Genomic DNA, 20,681 nt, shown 5'->3' on the forward strand with positions numbered 1-20,681 from the left:
CGAACGTTGGTTAAAGATAAAGAAGCTGAAGACCCATTTATTAGGAGCAAAAATTGGCGTAAAAAGTCACGAAAAGTAAAAACGAAACAAAAATACTCGTAGTTTATTACCTTGTGATAAAGATTGTTGAGTGATGACTATTTTACCAAAGCATGTGATTTTCACCTCAAAATACCCACGAATAGATACGCATAAGAGTTCGAAGAAAGTGACAATGAAATAAACTCAATTTTATCATTTTACCCACGTTCATTGGAGTGGTTTTGTAATATTCATCATTACGCAAGTATGTAAATACATACTTTTAGAGAGTGGCTATATATCTAAACACGAGAAAATATATTTTCATATACTATACTTATTATTATATGATTTATAACAGTGAACTAGTTGTAGAGTAAGTATGAAGTTTGTTTATTTTCCCTCTTTTGCGTTTTTGATATGATGATATCATGTCATTCGTGTATCGTTTTCAAGTATAATTACGTGCTATTTTTGTGCATCTTTATATCTGGGATGGATGCTCTGCCTCTAAATATAATCAAGTAAATTAACTTTTTCTTTAATTCAAACAAAAATACTGACACATTGTGTAGATTATCTCTTATTAAAAAAAAGCGTCCGTTACAACAGTTACCAGACTGTCAAACTAACAACGCTACATGTAACGATTACAATGAACAATTATACGCCAAAACGCTAGACGTCGCTAGTTCTCGATATCTCATAAAGAACACCAATGAAACGTCACCTTTCGAACAGAAGGTTTAGACGGGCGTCACGAGAAAGCCGCCCTATGTTGTTCTACCAGTTATCTTCATACCATCGTCCTTGCGAAGGCAGATAACACGCGAGAGAGAGCTTCATCAGACTAAAGAAACAGCATTTCCTCTTTATATACTGATTTATAACAGCATTTAAGACGGTTATAATAAACGTTTTATATCCGACATGCACTGTGTTTAATCCAACTACATTTATGGCTTTGATTTGATATTTCTTTCAAACGGTTTTAATCAATACAGCTTGACTTCATTTGCCATATTTGTCAGTGGTACCAACAGGTTTCCTCTATAAATGTTGATCTAATAGACCATAGTCTCAAGCCATCTGAAAACTTTGTAGTATTTCCATTTGTGTTGCACGGATCCTCTCAGAAGTAAACATTTTGGGTAAGTACACGATAGGAGATGAAATATTATAGCAAATTCAATAACACAAAACTATTTCTAGCAGAAGATCATTGCTACACATTCTTGCACTGCTGTTACCTTAACGATTAACAAGGAACTTAAGACGCTTTTTCCAGTGTAGTTGAGTCAAAGCTCTTTATTAATTTTGCTGTGCACTTGTAGGTATGGCTCAACTAATTTTAAAAGAAAGTTAAAATAATCAGCGCTTTAAGCTTTTATTTTCCATTTATTAGATTGAAAAGATGTTGTAGGCGTTAATTAAATTTTGCAATAGTATTATTTAGATGGCTTCCAAGTTTCTCATTACTTATTTCAAGATCTTTATTAATATTATTGTGTATACTATTTTATAAATATAGTAACTGATTACACTGATAATAAACACAGTATTTCTAGATCAGTGTTAAATTATCTGTTAACAAGTTATTTTTATGGAACATTACGCTAAGTACGATAGCAACGGAATGCTTTTTGTATCTATTCGATATTTTAGAGTAATTTTAAATTTTATGTTACACACATTTTTGTTACACATTACTTTTAGAACATATTAATTAATTCTATTTACGTATATAGGTAATAGAACGTCAAAGGAATGTTTTAATATCATATATGGCCTTTCGTTGTATGTTAACAAACTGCATTTCTATAATATATTTACTTCCATAAAGCAGTGTTAGCAGAACTTGGCTTTCTTATCTCTAATACTTCTAAAGTAATTTAACAATAAACAACATTTTTCAGCCTAGAACATTCAATGATAAATGTGTTTTAATTTTTTCTAATAATTGTAAAAATAATTTTAATGGCATATGATAAAGGTAAAACATTATGTAGTTGGTCATAGCTATGATAAAGTATACCTTCTGAAGATTAATACAAACACCTTAAAATTGGAATTCAAATGAAAGTCACTTGGTTAAAGCATACAATATTCGCTTTAACCAGTTTGTGATACTTACCTTTTTAGTTTGTTAAAATGTGCAACAAGAGCCTTCTAGGAATAGTACGTGGTATTAAGTGTGTTTAAAAGATGCGTATATTTGCCAGTTTTTCATACTAAAGTATTTGAATGAGTTAGAAAATGAAGTAAAATATAATTAGGGTTCATTACTAACAAATATACTGTTTCGACTTGGAATATCAACTAAATGAAATGCACTTTATTGTAAAAGTTAGTATTAGCTAGTTGAATATAATTTAATAGCGTTTAGTTTACTAACTAATATGTGGAATGACACATATTTGCACTGTTTTTTTTTATTATCAATTAACTTTAAGTTAAGTAGCTATAAAATGCAACATTCACACAAATTTGTCCTGTCAGTGACGTACGTCATATGTACTGTTAGCGATTATTAACGTATAACGTTGATTATTGGTAAGTAGACTATTAGCTAATTATTTACATCAGTAAGAAGTAGCATATTTACAAGAGATTTCTTGTGTATTTATTTTAAAACTTCTGCTGCCTTTTAAAAATAAACACTCAAAATTATTCATGTTAGTTTGAAATTTCATAAATATGTTGCATGTGTTTGGAGAAACACCAAAATACTATAGCTCAATGCAACATAAAACTTTGTTGTGATCAATGTCTAAACTTTACAAAGGCTTTTTACTTTTCACGTATAGATACATAGGTTACCTAGAAAGTTCTAAAAACTAAGAATCTCGGTAAAATTTGTGTTGGAGGATTATCCTAATAAATAATATGACAATAAATGTAACGAAAGTTGTTACTCTTTTGAAAAACATAACGAAAACTGTAGTATAATTGTTTGTATTAGTAAACAAAAGTTTGAATTATTATTTATTACTTATTACGTTTAGAAAAATTATTTTAACAATAACAATACAACTTGTGACTCAATGCGTCTGATGAAAATAGGCTTTACTTTTCTTGAATATTTTTCTATGGCATACGTGTTTTTAGTTGGTTATGTTCTCGTTAACATATAAGTTATATTTTGGTTCTGACCTATACAATTTGTATAGGTATTCTTATTTCTTATTTGTATTTCTTTACAATGCAAAAGAAAAAAGATATTAATTTTCTTGAATATCTGTATGGTGTCACCACTAGCCTGACTTATAAGTGGCATTTGTAACATTTAGTTAACAACTATTGAAAAGTAATGTTCAGTACACATGTTTCATACCAGCATCATGTTTTTTGCTCATGTTACGGAGGGTCGGTGTCCTCAAGATTGTGTTTTGCGCGTTTCCTATGTAGATAGCATTGTTGAAAGTGTTATAAAAAAAAAAGAGAGAACGAAAGTGTTATAAAAAAAAGAGAGAACTCTAATAGCAGCATATACTTTTGTAAAATTTCAAAACACGTCACATCAAGAAAGATTGATTGATTGCTCGGAATTAAGCACAAAGCTACACAATGGGTTATCTATGCTTTGCTCACCACGGGTATCGAAACCCGGTTTCTTGCGGTGTGAGTCCGCAGACGTACTGCTGTGCCGCTAGAGAGCATCAAGAAAGTATTATATTGCGGGATGCAGTGTGTAGAACTATTAATCGCTTTTCCTATTTTTTCCCTGGATTTCTCATTATGTGTATTCTAAAAAATTAGACATGGCGTTCCAAGATCAAAGGTTCTTTTAAGGTCATAGGATGTCTGTTAACCTTGTTGTCATGAAGTGAATGACAATATAAACAGAAGGAAACGTTCTCTTTTCTGAAGTTTTTTGTACTTCTGTTCTTTAAACTGTATGTAACATGAAGAACTGTGTATACCTTATATTCTGAAAGCTTCAGGGTAGTAACTAGCTCGAAGACTATAGTGAATGATTCGACCCTTCATTACATCGTTAAAAATGAGTGACCCTGTGACACGGTATGATCGTGAGGTGCCGCTCCGGCTCGAGAACAACAAGCCGCCTGGCAAGCGGGATAATTGTCACGATCCCCAAGCTATAGTGGAGCTTTATCTCAGCGTTGGATTGTTTAGGTTTTTGGTTAAAAAAAAATCCCATTCTATTTCTTACATTTCATTCCACTTCTTGTAAAATTGAAATTAATTTGGTAAAAGCGTGACTGGTAGTTTGAAAGCTACGCGTAAAATAGTTTCCAACTGGAGAAAGGGTAATCAAATGTGTAATGACGAATTTACCAAGTTGCTTTCGCATGATGTCTTCAACTGAATAAGATAGTGGGGACGAAAGAACTTATTGTTGCTGATTCGTTTATTTCAGAGACCTTGAATTATTTTACAGCTCACTAAGAAAACAACTTTTTGTAAGACCGTGAAAACTCTACCCATTAACCTGATTAAACAGGAACAAAATATTTGTTTCCTATATCTAATTTTTTTTTGTGACAGGAGTGACTTAATGCACATTTTGAGAAGGCCTTTGTTCCATATTAGAAGCGCCTATAGAAAACATTGGCGTTGTTTGAATAAAATAATTTTTACATTATATTTTAGACAGACAAACAATAATTCTATATAGACGTAAACTGTTAGGCTGTTTGATTCTGAAAGTGACAAAAACGACTTTACGACTGCAATTATTATGAGTTAGCGATATTTAAATCTCACACAATCACTTAAATTTTCTGAAATATTGTAAAATAAAGAAGCTTAATTTATTTATACATCTTACCCTAGAAAAATCAAGAACGATAAGTGTTGTAAAATAGCAATTTTAATAGCATTAATGTCAGAGTTTCATCCTGATGGCTATGCAACTCATGTTGGTAAGTGAAAAACACATTATTTCCCTAAGGAATAAAGGCAAGTCTGTCACGAGTTTGAAATCATGTATAGCGTTTCATTATAAAAATCCAATTAAATTCCATTGTAGAGAAATAGTTATTCAAACAATACAGCTCTATGTGGACTATTTATCTTTCTTTATTTTTTTAAATATATTTTTTTGTTTTAATTCACAACCAAAATAACTAAAAATACTTTATTTCACCAGGTATCTAATTCTATTGTATCTGTACATGTGTAAGCTGACTGCCTAAATTGCTTCTTATGTTTGACTTTTCTGTGAGTGTTGTATGGTAAGAAGAAGTTTCAAAACAGTGCAAAGCTACTTTTTTAGTAATCGTTTCTGAGGCGCTGAGCGGCAACAGCTACACTCCCTTTCTGATGTCTGTGTAATACTACTGCTTTTTAAACATTATTATCAAAGAGTCGTATATAAATGAAATATTTAGTTTAACTGATTATCGGATTACAAAATCCATTTGAAATTGACTAAAAGCAATTCAGAGCACACACACACGTATATATATATATATATATAATTATTTCAGGCCACCTGGTTTTTCTTTTAACCAAATACAAAGAAGATTCAACGGTCAAAAAAAAATGAGATATTGTCCCAAACATTGTCTTATTTTTCACATTAGTTACAAAGGTGACTCAGGAGTCAGCTAGGATATGCATCCAGTTCTTATTTTTGATCTGCCTTCCCTCTAGTCTTACACTGCTAGATTATGGACGGCTAGCGCAGATAGCTCTCGTGTAGCTTTGCGCGAAATTAAAAGAAAAACAACAAACAAAAACATTTTTTGATCTGTAATGCAGTCAGGCTTTATTTCTACTAATAATTTAATTACATAATATATTTTGTGTAATTCTCTAACTTTTTAAAAGATGTTTTAAAAGTTATTTATGGTCTTATATATATATATAATTTCGATAAACGTCTTTCGAACTGTTCTAATTTTAGTATTGTTGTCGTACCAATACAATTTCAAACATATAAGAGACAAATTAAAGTAAATAGAAGTAGTATTGCATAATTGACGTTTTATGTATTACAACATCCTTTTTCATTCACTTTAGATATATATCAACAGAGAAACGTCGAAGTCATGACTATGATGTCTCTGAGGACTTGATATGTAGAACATTCCCTTATGTGTCCAAACCAGTCAATAGAAACTGAAACCGATATAAATATATTCTTCTTCTCTGTGTGCATAATAGTTGAGCAGTTTCGGTGAAGGTAAAAGAGAAAGGGTAGAATTCATGAAATTGTGATTGCAGTACTGGTACTAAGCGATAGTACAGTATGTACACACACAGCTCTAGAGCGACTAACACGGTCAATATCCGTAGTCACACATCTGGAACACTTGGGTACGAAAGTTATTCTATTGGCTTGATAAATGTACAAAGCTTTAGGTGACATCAACCCATCAGCTGTTGTGTTGTATAGAAAGCCTGTTTAACAGAGCTACGTGCTAAGTCTGCTAGTTCTTAAATATTGACACTTCTTCTGTGCTTTCTATTGATCTGTCTATTCCGATCATGGTAATAAATATATATATATATACATATATATATTTAACTTTTCTTAAAAGTTTTGTAAAATCCCGTATATAGAATATTTATTAAATTTCGAGACATATATGTGAATATAGTAGGAAAGCAATCGTAATATCTCCAAAAAATACTTTTAATGACAATGAATATGCTTTCACTAAAGAAAGAATAATTTAAGATTTTTTTATCGACTTCCTTTACCTTAGTGTCTTTGAGCACTGATTATTTTGTGATACCTATACTATATTTAGGCACATTTTAATGTTTTATGATGTCATTCCATTACTCCTTAGGCCCGACATGGCCGGGTAGCTTAGGCGTTCGACTCGTAATCTGACGGTCGTGTGTTTGAATCCTAGTCTCACCCAAACATTCTCGTTCTTTCAGCTATGAGGACGTTATAATGTTATTGTCAATCCAACCGTCCATTCATAAAAGAATAACCCAAGAGTTGGCAGTGGGTGGCGATGATTAGCTGGCTTTTTTCTAGTCTTACATTGCTAAATTAGGAACGGTTAGCACAAATAGCTCTAGCATTGCGCGAAATTCAAAACAAACAAACAAGCCATCACTTCTCAAAGACTTAGATCATAATATTAGCAATAAGTGAAAATGAATTATATTTGTCATTAGTACTTATACATAACGATCAAAGTTCATGTTCTGTTAATTGTTTTTGACATTTTACAAATTAAAGTACTTGATGCGCGCTCAGCTTCTGGTTAAGAAGTGATTTTGTAAGCACGATAACATGATATTCTAGCATTGTGAAAAAATTCTTTCCAGGAATAGATAATGACTCGAGAGATACTGAAGATAAACACATCACATTTGTTTAAATAGTAATTGGTGGTACTACTGGTTGTGCAGAATTCAGTGTCACAATGCTATTTTATTTGACTGCAGATCCTTCTAGTGGTTAATTCAATATATCTGCCTAAAGCAATTTTTGTATTTTTTTAGAAAACCGTGATTATTTTTTTTTAACTAATGGCTACATCATGTATTTACTTTAAAATTGATATGCATTTATGCAGTCTTCAAAAGGGCACATTTCATAAACATTCCCTTTTAATAGGAGGCTGAGGATTATTTATCACAAAAATTCAACATTATATGCAAAAGTATTTAATCAACAAACTAATTTATGGTTAAATATAACAGAAAATTCATCTGCTGTGCAGTTCTTATTTTCTCTTGAATAAAGTGTGTGTTTCTTTTTTAAAGCAAAGCCATTTTGAACTCCTGATTTTAGTGTAGTAAATCCAAAGACTTACCCCTGTCTCAGCAGGGGACGTGTTCAATGAAATAATTTATTTGAATATTTTATAAAGTAATGATTAATGACATTGATATCTTATTTCAAAACAAGAGCTTAAAGTTTTAGATTAAATTGTATATATTTGAAGCTACAATTAAATTCAGTTTAAGGTAATTCATGTATAAACAATTCTCAAGCAATATGAAATCAGCCTAACAAGAGGTTCACACATCTATGTATATTAGTTAAGTACGTCTTTGATATTTCATAAAAGTGGAATTAGTTTTGTATCTTATAGGGCGTGATAGGCAAGAGGTATAAAGTATAATGGGTCTATAAACCAGAGAAGGAGTTTACTATTATCTATCTTAATATATAAAATTACCAATGTAAAACTGAAATTAGAGTAAGATGTATTTGCAGCATCATCTTATTAAAATACTATTAAAAATAAACAAACTAATGAATGCTGAAGCTAGTGTAGCATAATTTTTCCATTCTTTGCGTTTCAGTTTTAATAAAACATGTATTCTTGCATTCGCTCTGAAATAGCATTAACCTAGGCCTTTTGTATTTTATAATGTTATCTAAAGCTTATACAAATATACAAAATGCTTTAAATCGTTATTTTATGTGGCATGGCCTGATTGTTAGGACGTTTTATTCACAAACTGCGGGTCACAAGCTCGAATCCCATTACTGAACATACCCTTTCAACTTTGCGGACATTATAAAGTAGTGATTCGGTGCACTTTCGTTGGTAAGAAGTAATGTTACCCTTTCAACTTTGCGGACATTATAAAGTAGTGATTCGGTGCACTTTCGTTGGTAAGAAGTAGACTAAGAGGTAGAAATGAGTGGTGTTGATAACTCCATTCCTTCCAACCTATTACTTCTAGCGCAAGTATCCTTGAGTAATTTGGCACGAGATTAAACAAACAAACAAAAATTCGTTATTTCAAGTCAGATCAAGAAGTTACACTGGATATTTTCGAAACTACGAATTAAATCAGTTTCATTGAACGTTCTCTGTTTCTTTTTTACTCAGTTGGAACATGAAGATATAATTTATATCTTGTGGGTATATATTAACCTCGATAGTGAGAACTGTATAAATAATTTTTTCTTTTTTACTTATTCGGTGATGCTGTTCTACACAGTTTTATTGTGCTTGTTGCTGTTATTACAAGGTTGCTGATTGTGCAATTGAACATTTTATGAACTTTCGTTAGTAAGCAATCTTACAAATGGAGCTCACTATTACTTTTACTTCACAGATTTTCGTTCACTCAGTTCACAAGAGCACTCACCACACTAACGTTTTAGTAAGAGCGGAGACAATAATAAAAAATGTTGCACTAAGAGGAAATAGTATCAGGGTTAGAAATAAGAATGTACATAAGCACAAAAGCAAATTTATGAATCTCGCATCTATCTATATACAGTTAAAGATATAATAGAAACACCGAGAATAAAAAGATGTGTCTTAACGCAAGTAAAAATAATTTTTGTACGCAATATTTTCTATAACTTATATTTATATATATATGGTGTATTTGTTCTTCTATTATCCTGCAATTAAATGGAAAATGTTCAGAAGGCTACAACTTACTTTATTATACTTCGAAGGCCCGGCATGGCCAGGTGGGTTAAGGCGTTTGACTCGTAATCTTTCAGCCGTGGGGGCGTTATAATGTCATTGTCAACCCCACTATTCGTTAGTAAAAGAGTAGTCCAAGAGTTGGCGGTGGGTGGTGATGACTAGCTGCTTTCCCTCCAGAGTTACAGTGCTAAATTAGAGACTGCTAATGCAGATAGTTCTCCTTTAGTTTTGCGCGAAATTTAAAAAAAAAATATACTTCAAAACATGATTTACTCAAAGGTTACAAGATCTTTAGGCATGTTATACACATAGGGTATATGTATACATAACTATAGCTTTCTAGTACTATTATGAGGGGTAATGTATTATTATAGCACTTCAAAACAGCGTCACTTAATTCCAGTTCTATTAAGAACTTCCGACTTGTATAATGGCTTGTTTTGTATTATGAAAGATGGAATTTATGTGTTTGGTGCACCTTTCTTGCTTGTGTTATGTAATAAGATAAGACCAGACGAAGACGACTTAGTAATTAATACACGATAGCCACAACACAACTGACTACGTTTGGACACTTAAAAGATTCAAATCTCTGAACGTTGATTAATAAACTGGAAACAGTCATTACCTAAGAAATATTTATAAAATCGTACATAGCCAATCTGTTTATAGTAAAAACAAATAAGGATAAAGATAGTAAGGGAAAAATGAAGATCTAACACGTGTAACGTTAAGACCATTATAATATGTGATGATCTTTGTATGTGTTTTGTATTAGATCGTCTCTGTTGATGGGTTCAGAAAAATTTATAGAAAAGCATGACTTGGGTAATTGATAAGAAAATCTTTCTCTACACCCCTCGGGGGCTATACTATCAGTAGTCTTCTGCTGTGTTCAGAACAGTTAGTTGTTAATGCTACTTCATTAAGATGCCTTTTCGCATGGTCAGCGAATGGCAATGATTTATGTGTGCTAATTATAGTGCGATACAAGTAGTCTTTGTACAGACCCACAAGCAGAGTATATAAGTTACAGGAAATAATCGGGATAGATGCTTCATTCTTTACTGTGTCTTAACCTTAGGTATTTCCTGTGTATTTATTGAAATCATTTCGGGCAGCCTGCAATCTATTTGAGGTACGTGTCCACTAACTGAAAATATGAGATAGATGTCTATTAGTGAATGTAATAGTCGTCCGTAAATAAATAGACAGATGCAAACTGTTATGTTTGTAGTATAACAAATGATGAATATATATCAGATGTTAACATCCAGGACTATTACAATGAACAAGGTCACTTATATTTATATAAAACAAAAATTAAGCTTTGCAAAGAATTTAGTCTTGGCTTTTTTTTACATACAAGATAATTGTGGTTGTCATACATGTTAGATATTAGGCGCGATAAAGCCTTTTCCAATCTTTCATTTATAATAATAATAGGGAGTGCCTGTGGGTCCATGATTCTCTATATGTATGTATGTGTGACAACCCATAGCTCCGAAAAGAAATAATCTAGAAACCTAAAACTTTGCATACATACTAAGTGGACCCTGTATGTGTGTGTCTGCGTTTTATTACTTATCCACATCTTTTTTGTGAGTCAAACTAGCAAAAAAATATTTAGAAAAGAATATGTGACCGCCATATCTCCAAGAGAAAAGAACCTAGAAACCTAAAATTTTGCATTTATAATCAGTAGACTCTGGGGAAGTGCACCTGTGTATTATTACTTATCCACATGCACACACATCTTTTTAATGAAGCAAGCTTGCCAAACACTGTATAAAACGTTGTTCCTTATATTACAAATAGAAATCCCAGACAGACAGATATGAACGTACGTGTTGTCTTTGTATATGTGACTACCATAGCTTCAAGAGGAAATTTTGCTTCCGTATTACATGGAACCTTAAAGTATGCATCTGGGTAATACTTATCATATTCATGGACCTGCGTTCACATCTTTTTAATGAGGAAAGCTCCCTAAAAACTACGTAGAAAAGCCAGAACTGTTTCTGTCAGAAAATGAATTTCCAATCATCACGTTTCTTTTGTGATCCTACATTTGTTCTAAGTATCGAAAATGTAAAAATTATCAAGTAATATTCACTTCCCATTAGCTATGCTTAATGAAATCACAAAGTGTATAAAATCATGTATATGTTTGGAAAATTCCCTGCTTTCTTTTGTGTTAATTTTAATGTAATATTATACTTTGTATAAAGTTATTGGTAAGTATCATGCATACGTTAATGTTTATTAACACTTCTGTAATTTTCATGAAATATTTATATTTAATTGCACTGATTCTATAGCGTTTTCTCATATTCAACTTGCTTGCATTAGCACTTTGATAATTTTACTGTACAATGGCCAAATACTGTGAGTTATTTATCTTTTCTCTTATTTATCTACATTTAATCATCATTTGCCTACGGCATAAGAGTGAGCTGGTGATAAAATTATAAAGTATGTTATTTAATAACACATTACGTGAAAGCGGATATGACATTTTGTATTTAGGGATTTTCTATGAAGCCATCTGTTAGGTGTTACACTGTATGTCCTGATTTATAAATCTGTTCTCCCTACTTATTTGCACTATGCTTGCACGTGTAACAAGCTCGGGTTGTTTCTCTCCTTCGATCTATAACACAAATCTATAAATGTTTTGTAAACTAGTCAGGCTGCTTCTACAAAAGTAAAATGTATTTATCACATATGTTTAATAGTAAAACATTAAGAATGGTTAAAATATTAACATATTGCAGCAACAGCAAGAGAAGGCTATTTTTAGCTTTTGTTATTGTTGAAGTAGGATGAGATAATACAATTCCTGATATGGGTTGTATTAATATAAACATTGAAGCATAAGTGACTGGCGGTGTATGACGGCTGTCAAATTTGAAACATATAAACTAAGATTATTTAAGCAGAATGAATAGTTAATTTATGAAATAATTTTATACTTGTAACGATTTATTTCCATAGATTGTATATTACACATGGATCTCAGTATTTTATCAAGCGTGATGAATATATGTATATATTATTCATTTTATATTGTTATAACTGTGCACTAACTTGGAAGAGTAATAATATAAACGTTCTTGCTTCCTAATTAGATACTCAGTTCAAACTATTCAATCCATGTTAATCCTTCATACATGTGTTGTAGGTCCGATATGGTCACGCGATTAGGGTGTTTGACTCGAAATCTGAGGGTCACGGGTTCAAATCTTTATCGCATCAAACATGATCACCCTTTCAGCCATGGGGGCGTTATAATGTACGATCAGTTCCACTATTCATTGGTAAAAGAGTAGCCCAAGAGTTGGCGGTGGATGGTGATGACTAGCGCTATTATAATGACGATAAAATTTCAATATTTGATCACCAACTTTGAATTAGGAACTAATATGTGCATATAGCCATTTGTGTAGCTTTGAGAGAATTCTAAGAAACATAAAATAAATATATATTTTAATTATTTATTTATTTATTGCCAACCTATTTCCATTTCTCCATTTTCTTGACTTTTGTTCTTCGTTTTTCATTCTGTCACTCACTTTAGTTTTCTTTGTACCTGTTTACTTCAAGAGTTTTTGTTTTGATATTTATCTTATTATATCTGTCCTATTTCTGTCAAATTTTATGTGTTAAAGTGATCTGGTATATGGTTGATATTGTTTTTAAACGATATCCTCATACGTATAGCGAACTTTTTTCTTTGAAAAAGAAAGTAAAGTATAGCTTAAATTCCAATAAAAACAAGCCATTTATTCTAATATTTCGTGAAACTATCTGTTTGTTGTTCATTCACTGTTTTAGAGAACTGATGATATCTTTATACTTAAACAACAAGCAGAGTAATTAGTTAAAAATAAGAATTTATCATAAACAAGTGAAATACACCACCTCGCCTGTAGAATACTAACCTATTCTCATTCAAAAGAATAAAAAGAACAGAGATGAATAAATGTTCTACTAAGTGAAGATAACAGTGTAGCGATTAAATATGCACACTTTTGTCAATTAACGTGATGTTGCAAAGATATACTGTTAAACGTTATGTTGTTCTTCTCTTGAATGTAATGCAAGCTACGTGTGTTATGCATTTCGTAGATACATTGCTATAACACATGAGAAACCTCCAAACATCACCCATGTATAAAAGTATATATAATCAAATTGACCTCATATTCTCATATTCTCTATCATTATCGACTTAATAGCAAAAATATAAATCGTATTTAAGTTTACTAGAATTGCTTTACGATAGAAATAACCTTTATACTTATATTTTAAGACATAAATCTAAACGGAAGAACTTTGACGACAATTTTGCAAAATTGTAAATTGAAAAATATATTTTGTACAGATTGCAAATGAATGTCTCTTACACATATAAAATTCGTCCTACTGTGATAAATGTAATAGATCAAGAGTTTTAAGTCTAAACATATTCATAGTAAAAGTTCCTGTCTATTTAAAATCATGTAGAAGAAATAGCGTGAAATTAAGAGATTTTGTTTTTTTGTTTCAAAATTTACTGAGATAGATCATAAATGTAATAAGAATGTAGTTAGTTTTCTTGTTATTTTAATAAATGTAAAACTATAACTTTGTAGTTTCGGCTATTTATGTCGTCCACTGTTCACTTTTACGAGTAGTAAGGTACTTAATTAAGCTGCTGTGTTCCGAGAGCTGCCATACACATAGATACAAACATACATTTAGTTTAATCTTTGTTATTTAATACTTTAGGTGGGTATATTTTCGTTTCTCAAGTTCTGACATCAAGTTCAATAATAATATGGAAAATAGAGTTTTATGTTTGTCTAGTGTACAATCACCTAGTACCTTAAGCAAACATGGTATTGCTCTAAGATAGAAATTATAATATAGAATTTCAATAAAACTATTTGTGTGGAATTTGTTGTGAAAATACCAAGTAATGTAGACAGGAACAATGTGATAAGCCAAGTGATAGTTTCGAATTATTGTAATATAGTGCCTAAAAAAAAAGTCCCACCTGTTTGAAATGCCTTAAAGGATTTGGAATATACGTGCTTCGGTATATTAGTCACTGAGCGTGAGTGTAGAAATATTGGAACATGGCATTTGCATTGTTATTGTAAGATGAGCAGACTTCTAACCAACGTAGGCTGTATGCTTGTCATGTTCTGATTATCACACACACTCTGGAAGTGTTTTACAACAACATTTCGACATATCTACAGATCTATTAATACACTATAAATGTGACTTACTGGTCCAAGCACATCGATTAATTTCAGACTGAATTTATTTTGCCCCTTAAAAATAAAATAAAGTGAGATATGTTTATGTTTAATTTAGTTTTTAACTTTTTTTTTAAATAAACGTGTCCATCTATCTCGTCAGAAACAATTAAATATATTTTTTTTTCTATTAACAGAGTATAGGTTAGTTTAAATATTCTGGAGGCTACACGAAAATGCCATGTTTAGGATAGGATAAAACGATTTTGTAAAGCAACATTAGTCATTCTGCACGAATGGGAGATTTGAGCAGAAAGAACTGTATACAAAACATACACTCGCAAGAAGATCGTATGCTTTACTTTCATACTTTGTGCTTATTTAATTTAAGACTACGCTGGGTCTGAAAGTTAATAACGACGTGCTAAGACGATCAGAACCATTTATTAACTTCATAGCAACCAACTATACATTTTACGATTTATTAGACATGTCGAAAAGAACTAGATATAGTCATGCATATGATAAAACTGAAACATAGAAAAAGAAAACAAGTTTGAACTAAAAGAGAAAAAAAAATGCAACACATTACATACTTTTACTGTTATGTTGTTTCATCAAATAAAAAATATCTCCACGTCACAACAAAGTTTCATAAACGATGAGGTAAAAATCTCTATTGTCTATTGCCATGGAAAAACTTTACAAATTGTCGATTGTTCATCGTTAACAGCAAAGCTGCATAATAGGTTATCTGTGTTGTGAGTATCAAATTCAATTTTTAACTTTATGAGCTTACATACTTACCACTGAGCCACAGAAATATTATTACTTAACTCTGTTGATGTAATTCATATCCACATTTTATGCATTTTGTTTAAAATTATATAATTATAATTGTATTTGTTCTTTGATATATTTTACGTGTTATTATTTTTATTCTTATTTCAGTTATCTTCAGATATTTAAAAATATTCTGTAACCTCTTTTTTTAGGAATGCTTTGCTGATCTGCAAATGAAACATATGATGGCTCGACAAATACATTTACGTCTTGTTTTCCTAATTCTAAACCTAATGGTAGGCTTAACCCTGAGTCGTCGTGGAGGTGAGTGTTGCGATTTTTTTTTTTTTTCGTTACAATAATAATAATGTTTATATTTTATAATAACACACTTAACTGCATTTATTTTGAGTTGATATTATTACTGGATGCTTTGTGTTTACTGGAGTTGCAAGAAAAATATTAAAAAAGCTTTTATTTAACACACAAGAACTGGCCGCTTAAAATATCAAAATATATAAATATATACGATAAAAAACAGGTTAACAATAAATAAGCTTTATTAAAAAGAGGACATGGCCCTGAAAAGATTTACATCTTTCGCTGACCGAAACACTTAGGGTATATTTATGGTTATGCCCTAATTTTAATAAACTTTATAAACTTGTTTATTGTACAAATATATAATATTATATATAATTTTATTTTTTCCTAGGCACAATTGCGGTTTAATTTATATAGCTGTCCATTTAGAAATACATATAAAAAAAGAAAAAAATATTTTTACTTATTTTTTAAGTTGTTAATTTATTTCGCAGGTCAAAAACTAACAGTTGATAGATATGGCACATTATTTGAGTATTTATTAAACATATACACTGCTGGTCAAAATATTGAGGCCAATAAACATAAAGAAAAAATATGCATTTTGCGTTGTTAGACTCAACCACTTATTTGAGTAGAACTTTGAAAGATGAAAATAAAAAAGAGAAAATACAAATAAAAAAGCTTTTTAAACATTTAATAGGAAAATGTGAACACCATGAAATCAGCCTAAATACTAGCTGGTCAAATGTTTAAAACCATATCAAAAAGAAGTCCTAAACAAGGTAAGAAATGCCTAACAAGAGGTCTCAGTAGTGCGTTGCACGGCCGTCATTGCGAATAACTTCAAACATTTACTTTGGCATAACATTCGATATAAGCGTTTGCAGAAGGCGAGCTAGAATGTTATTCCAAGTGGTGAAGATGGCTTCACGAAGATTGTGCACTGTTTGGAATTGACGTCCATTTCTATAGACTTCCCTTGCCATCCACCCCCAAACATTTCAAATGGGGTTCAGTTCGGGCGAACACGCTGGATGGTCCAAAAGAACTACGTTATTCGCCATGAAAAAGTCCTTTGTTCTGCGGGCATTGTGGATTGCACCGTTGTCCTGCTGAAAGATCCCATCATTTTCACACAAGCGAGAGCCTTCAGTCAATAAGGATGCTCTTTCCAACATGTTAATGCAGCCAGCTGCTGTTTGATGCCCAAGTATAACCAGGAGCTCCATTGTTCCATGAAAGGAGAAAGTATCCCAGATCACGATAGAACCTCCTCCATTGTGTCGTGTAGAAAATGTCTTCGGTAAGATATCCTTATTGTGCCAGTAATGTTAGAAGCCATCTGAACCATCCAGGTTAATTTTTTTTTCATCAGAGAACAAAACCTTCGTCCACTTTTCTACGTCCCATGTTTGGTGCTTCTCAGCAAAGTTTAACCGAGCTGTTTCGAGGTGTAGAAGGAGGCGTGGCATTTGAAGACGTTTACGGTTTTAAAAGCCTTTCTCTCGTAGATGCCGTCTTATTGTTTTTGGGCTGCATTCTGCGTCCGTAAGGGCCTTAATCTGGTTCGACGATCGGCTGGTGTCTTGCCGGACAACCCGTTGAATCGTCCTGCTTAATGTCAGCGAGTTTTTTGGGCTGACCACTTGAAATTCTCCTTCCGTATCCCTAAGGATCTTTTAAGAAATTTGCAACAGCAGTTTTACTACGCCCAATCTCACCAGCGATGGCACGTTGAGAGAGACCTTGCTTTTGCAGCTCAACAATTCTGCCACATTCAAACTGTGTACACTTTTAGCCTTTGCCATGTTTTTACCCAATGTAACACAGGAGATGTCAGTGGGAGATGTTGACAACGCTAATGCTTGAACATAAATGACTGAATTTCGTTACGTGTTTCCCGATTAACGCTTCCTTTCAGTTAAGGCGTGCGACTCGTAATCTGAGGGTTGCGGGTTCGCATCCCAGTCGCGCCAAACATGCTCGCCCTCCAAGTCGTGGGGGCGTTATTTATGTGACAATCAATCCCACTATTCGTTGTTAAAAGAGTAGCCCAAGAGTTGGTGGTGGGTGGTGATGACTAGCTGACTTCCCTCTAGTCTTACACTGCTAAATTAGAAACGGCTAGCACAGATAGCCGTCGAGTAGCTTTGTGCGAAATTCAAAAACAAACAAACAAACATTCCTTTCAGTATGATCTTAAACTTTTGACTAGCTAGTATTTAGGCTAATCTCATAGTGTTCACATTTTCCATATTAAATGCTAAAAAAAGTTTTTTATTTTTATTTTCCCTTTTCTTATTTTCATCCTTCAAAGCTCTACTCAAATAGGTTGTTGAGTCTAACAGCAAAGTATATTATTTGTTTTAACTATAAGTGAAAGTAAATTTTTCTGAAAAAAAAAACAACAACAACGAAATTTGTAGCCATCGAAAAATTTTAAGTGATAAAGTGATTTAATATGTATATATCTATGGTATTTTATTTTTTCACAAAATATACTGTTACAGTGTTTCGTTAAGACGTTTAATAACAGCTAAATATAACCATGACGAGCCTATTAGTCATTTAGGTAGTGTAAAATTTTAGAACTGTGGTTGTGTATTATATTACAAAGTAATGAACAGTTATAACGCAAAAATAATCATGAGTAATACAAAAATATTTGATACACAGAATATCTTAGCTTTACCTTTGGAATAAGTTTTTATGACGTTACTTTACTTACGTATCATCCAGGTGGTTTTAGCGAATCGTAAAGTATTATATATATATTTCTTTTCTTTTCAAGAAAATGCAATTGAAGTGATCAAATCCTGCAAACATTAGGTAATATTTCAATAGATTGTTTTGTGGCGTTTTTGAAGAAACCACGATATAATACTTTTGACTTTCCTAAAGTAAATTACACTATCTCCCTACTACGAAAAGAAAGAAGAGAAATAAAAGAATTTTCTGAAGAATTGAGTTTGGTATGTAACATTTCAGGACTACTCTTTGCAAACACCATCACCTTTCATATATATGGGGTATTGGCCAGCTGTTTGCTTATATCTGACTTAATCTATAGTCAACCTACGTTCTTCTTCGCGTATATACATTGAGCCTTTCGGTCTCATCTCTCACTAGAGAAAAAGGGAGGTAGGCACGTTTTGATACTCTTTCCTATCGATTTGAACCTTCAAAATGCAAGCAGAACTAGATTTCTCAGTTACCTAAGTTGAGAAATTGGCTTTCTCAACGTTCCATATTTGTTATAAGCTTTCAAAAATATAGTAGAAAATGGATTGTGACTAGTCAACCTTAAAGATTCCACAAGAATGACATTATATACAAACATATATACCAATTTTTAGTAACAATGCTGACAATTTCATATTTACGAGAAATATAAGCAACCTCGTTTGTTGTATAGGGGCCTGGCATGGCCAAGCGCGTAAGGCGTACGACTTGTAATCCGAGGGTCGCGGGTTCGCGCCCGCGTCGCGCTAAACATGCTCTCCCTCCCAGCCGTGGGGGCGTTATAATGTGACGGTCAATCCCACTTTTCGTTGGTAAAAGAGTAGCCCAAGAGTTGGCGGTGGGTGGTGATGACTAGCTACCTTCCTTCTAGTCTTACACTGCTAAATTAGGGACGGCTAGCACAGATAGGCCTCGAGTAGCTTTGTGCGAAATTCTAAAACAAACAAACATTATCGTATAGATAGAATTTTTTTTTCCAACGAATAAATTTAAAAGATGTTTCAAACTTGATTTTTGTGTTAAAACTTTATTTAATAAACTTTCATCTAGTATGTCACTCATAATTGAATTACCACTAGGAAACAATTAACTCAATTTTGCTGAAACTATTGTTCATAAAAAGATGTTGAAATAACGCTTTCAGAATTAATATTTTAAAATTTTGTACCTGTTCATTGTGATTTTGAGACTCATCTCTGTTTTTCTTCTTTAAGTGTATTTTTAACAGAAAGAACACCAACTATCATTTTTGTTTCAAGACTAATTATGTCGTACAATGAAAATTATTTTAAAAATATATAATAAGTTCCAAATAAATAAACAATAATCAGGTGCAAAATTTAACAAAGAAAATGACACATGCACAAAAGGATTGGTTTGTCTTTGTGGTATTTCAACATTTAATTTTGTATATGATATACAGAGCATTTTCAAAGAATATGTAAAAAATTCATAACGAAAAGAACTTTGGAATGTATAACATTTACAGGATTCTTCTAATATTTGTGACTGCAAGCACTTTAAAGCAAAATAAATTTAAATATATATATATATATACAACTACGATAAAACAAAAAAGAAAACTACGACAAATAATTTATTGATACTAATGGTTTCATTATCACACGTTTTAGGTCAAGCGTGGCCTACTTGCAAACAATACTAAACTATTGAAATCATCATAATTTAAATCTAAAACAAAGAATGTTGTACCCCAAGTGGCACAACGGTATGTCTGCGGCAAAAAACAGATAGCCCATCAGATAGATTTATGCTTAATATCAAACAAACGCCACATGATATGCCTTCTAATATCGTGTTTTAGTGATCGAATTAACTTTATCAAATATTCTATACGTATATATAATTTATAACATACAAAGTTTTCAGAATATATTTTGTTCAAAAATAAACGTGAACGAATATTTCACAAAGAAAAGTATCCTCTTCCTTTCCAACAAAGAGAAAAATAATCAGGCAAATCCTAGCCCTTAAATGAGGTTACAAATAGTTATATTTTCATGTTTTGTTGATACAATAACAATTACTACGTTTCCGTTGTAAATACAAAACGTCTGAATTAGCTGTTTTACACCATATAATGAATATAATTTCTCCTGCAGTTTTATTTGTTTTATTTGAGGTGATTCTGTGCTATTACTATGAGGGAAATTTTCATTAGTTTTATATATTTGTTATATATTATCACGAGAGTAATAAGAAA

At 31.9% G+C, this 20,681-nt stretch overlaps 1 protein-coding gene across 5 annotated transcripts in view; it reads left to right on the plus strand.

Moving 5' to 3' along the window:
- Positions 1-776: 776 nt before the first annotated feature.
- The window catches only part of LOC143244881 (latrophilin Cirl-like), a 93,475-nt gene continuing 73,570 nt past the window's right edge, over positions 777-20,681 (plus strand). For all 5 annotated transcript variants that reach the window (XM_076490335.1, XM_076490336.1, XM_076490337.1 and 2 more), the window contains exons 1-2: positions 777-1,172; positions 15,601-15,712. In XM_076490335.1, the coding sequence (XP_076346450.1) occupies positions 15,622-15,712 (91 nt within the window). In that variant the 5' untranslated portion in view covers positions 777-1,172; positions 15,601-15,621. The remainder of the gene's footprint in view (positions 1,173-15,600; positions 15,713-20,681) is intronic.

The sequence above is a fragment of the Tachypleus tridentatus genome, chromosome 2 (genome assembly GCF_004210375.1).
Source record: "Tachypleus tridentatus isolate NWPU-2018 chromosome 2, ASM421037v1, whole genome shotgun sequence".
NCBI lineage: Eukaryota > Metazoa > Arthropoda > Merostomata > Xiphosura > Limulidae > Tachypleus > Tachypleus tridentatus.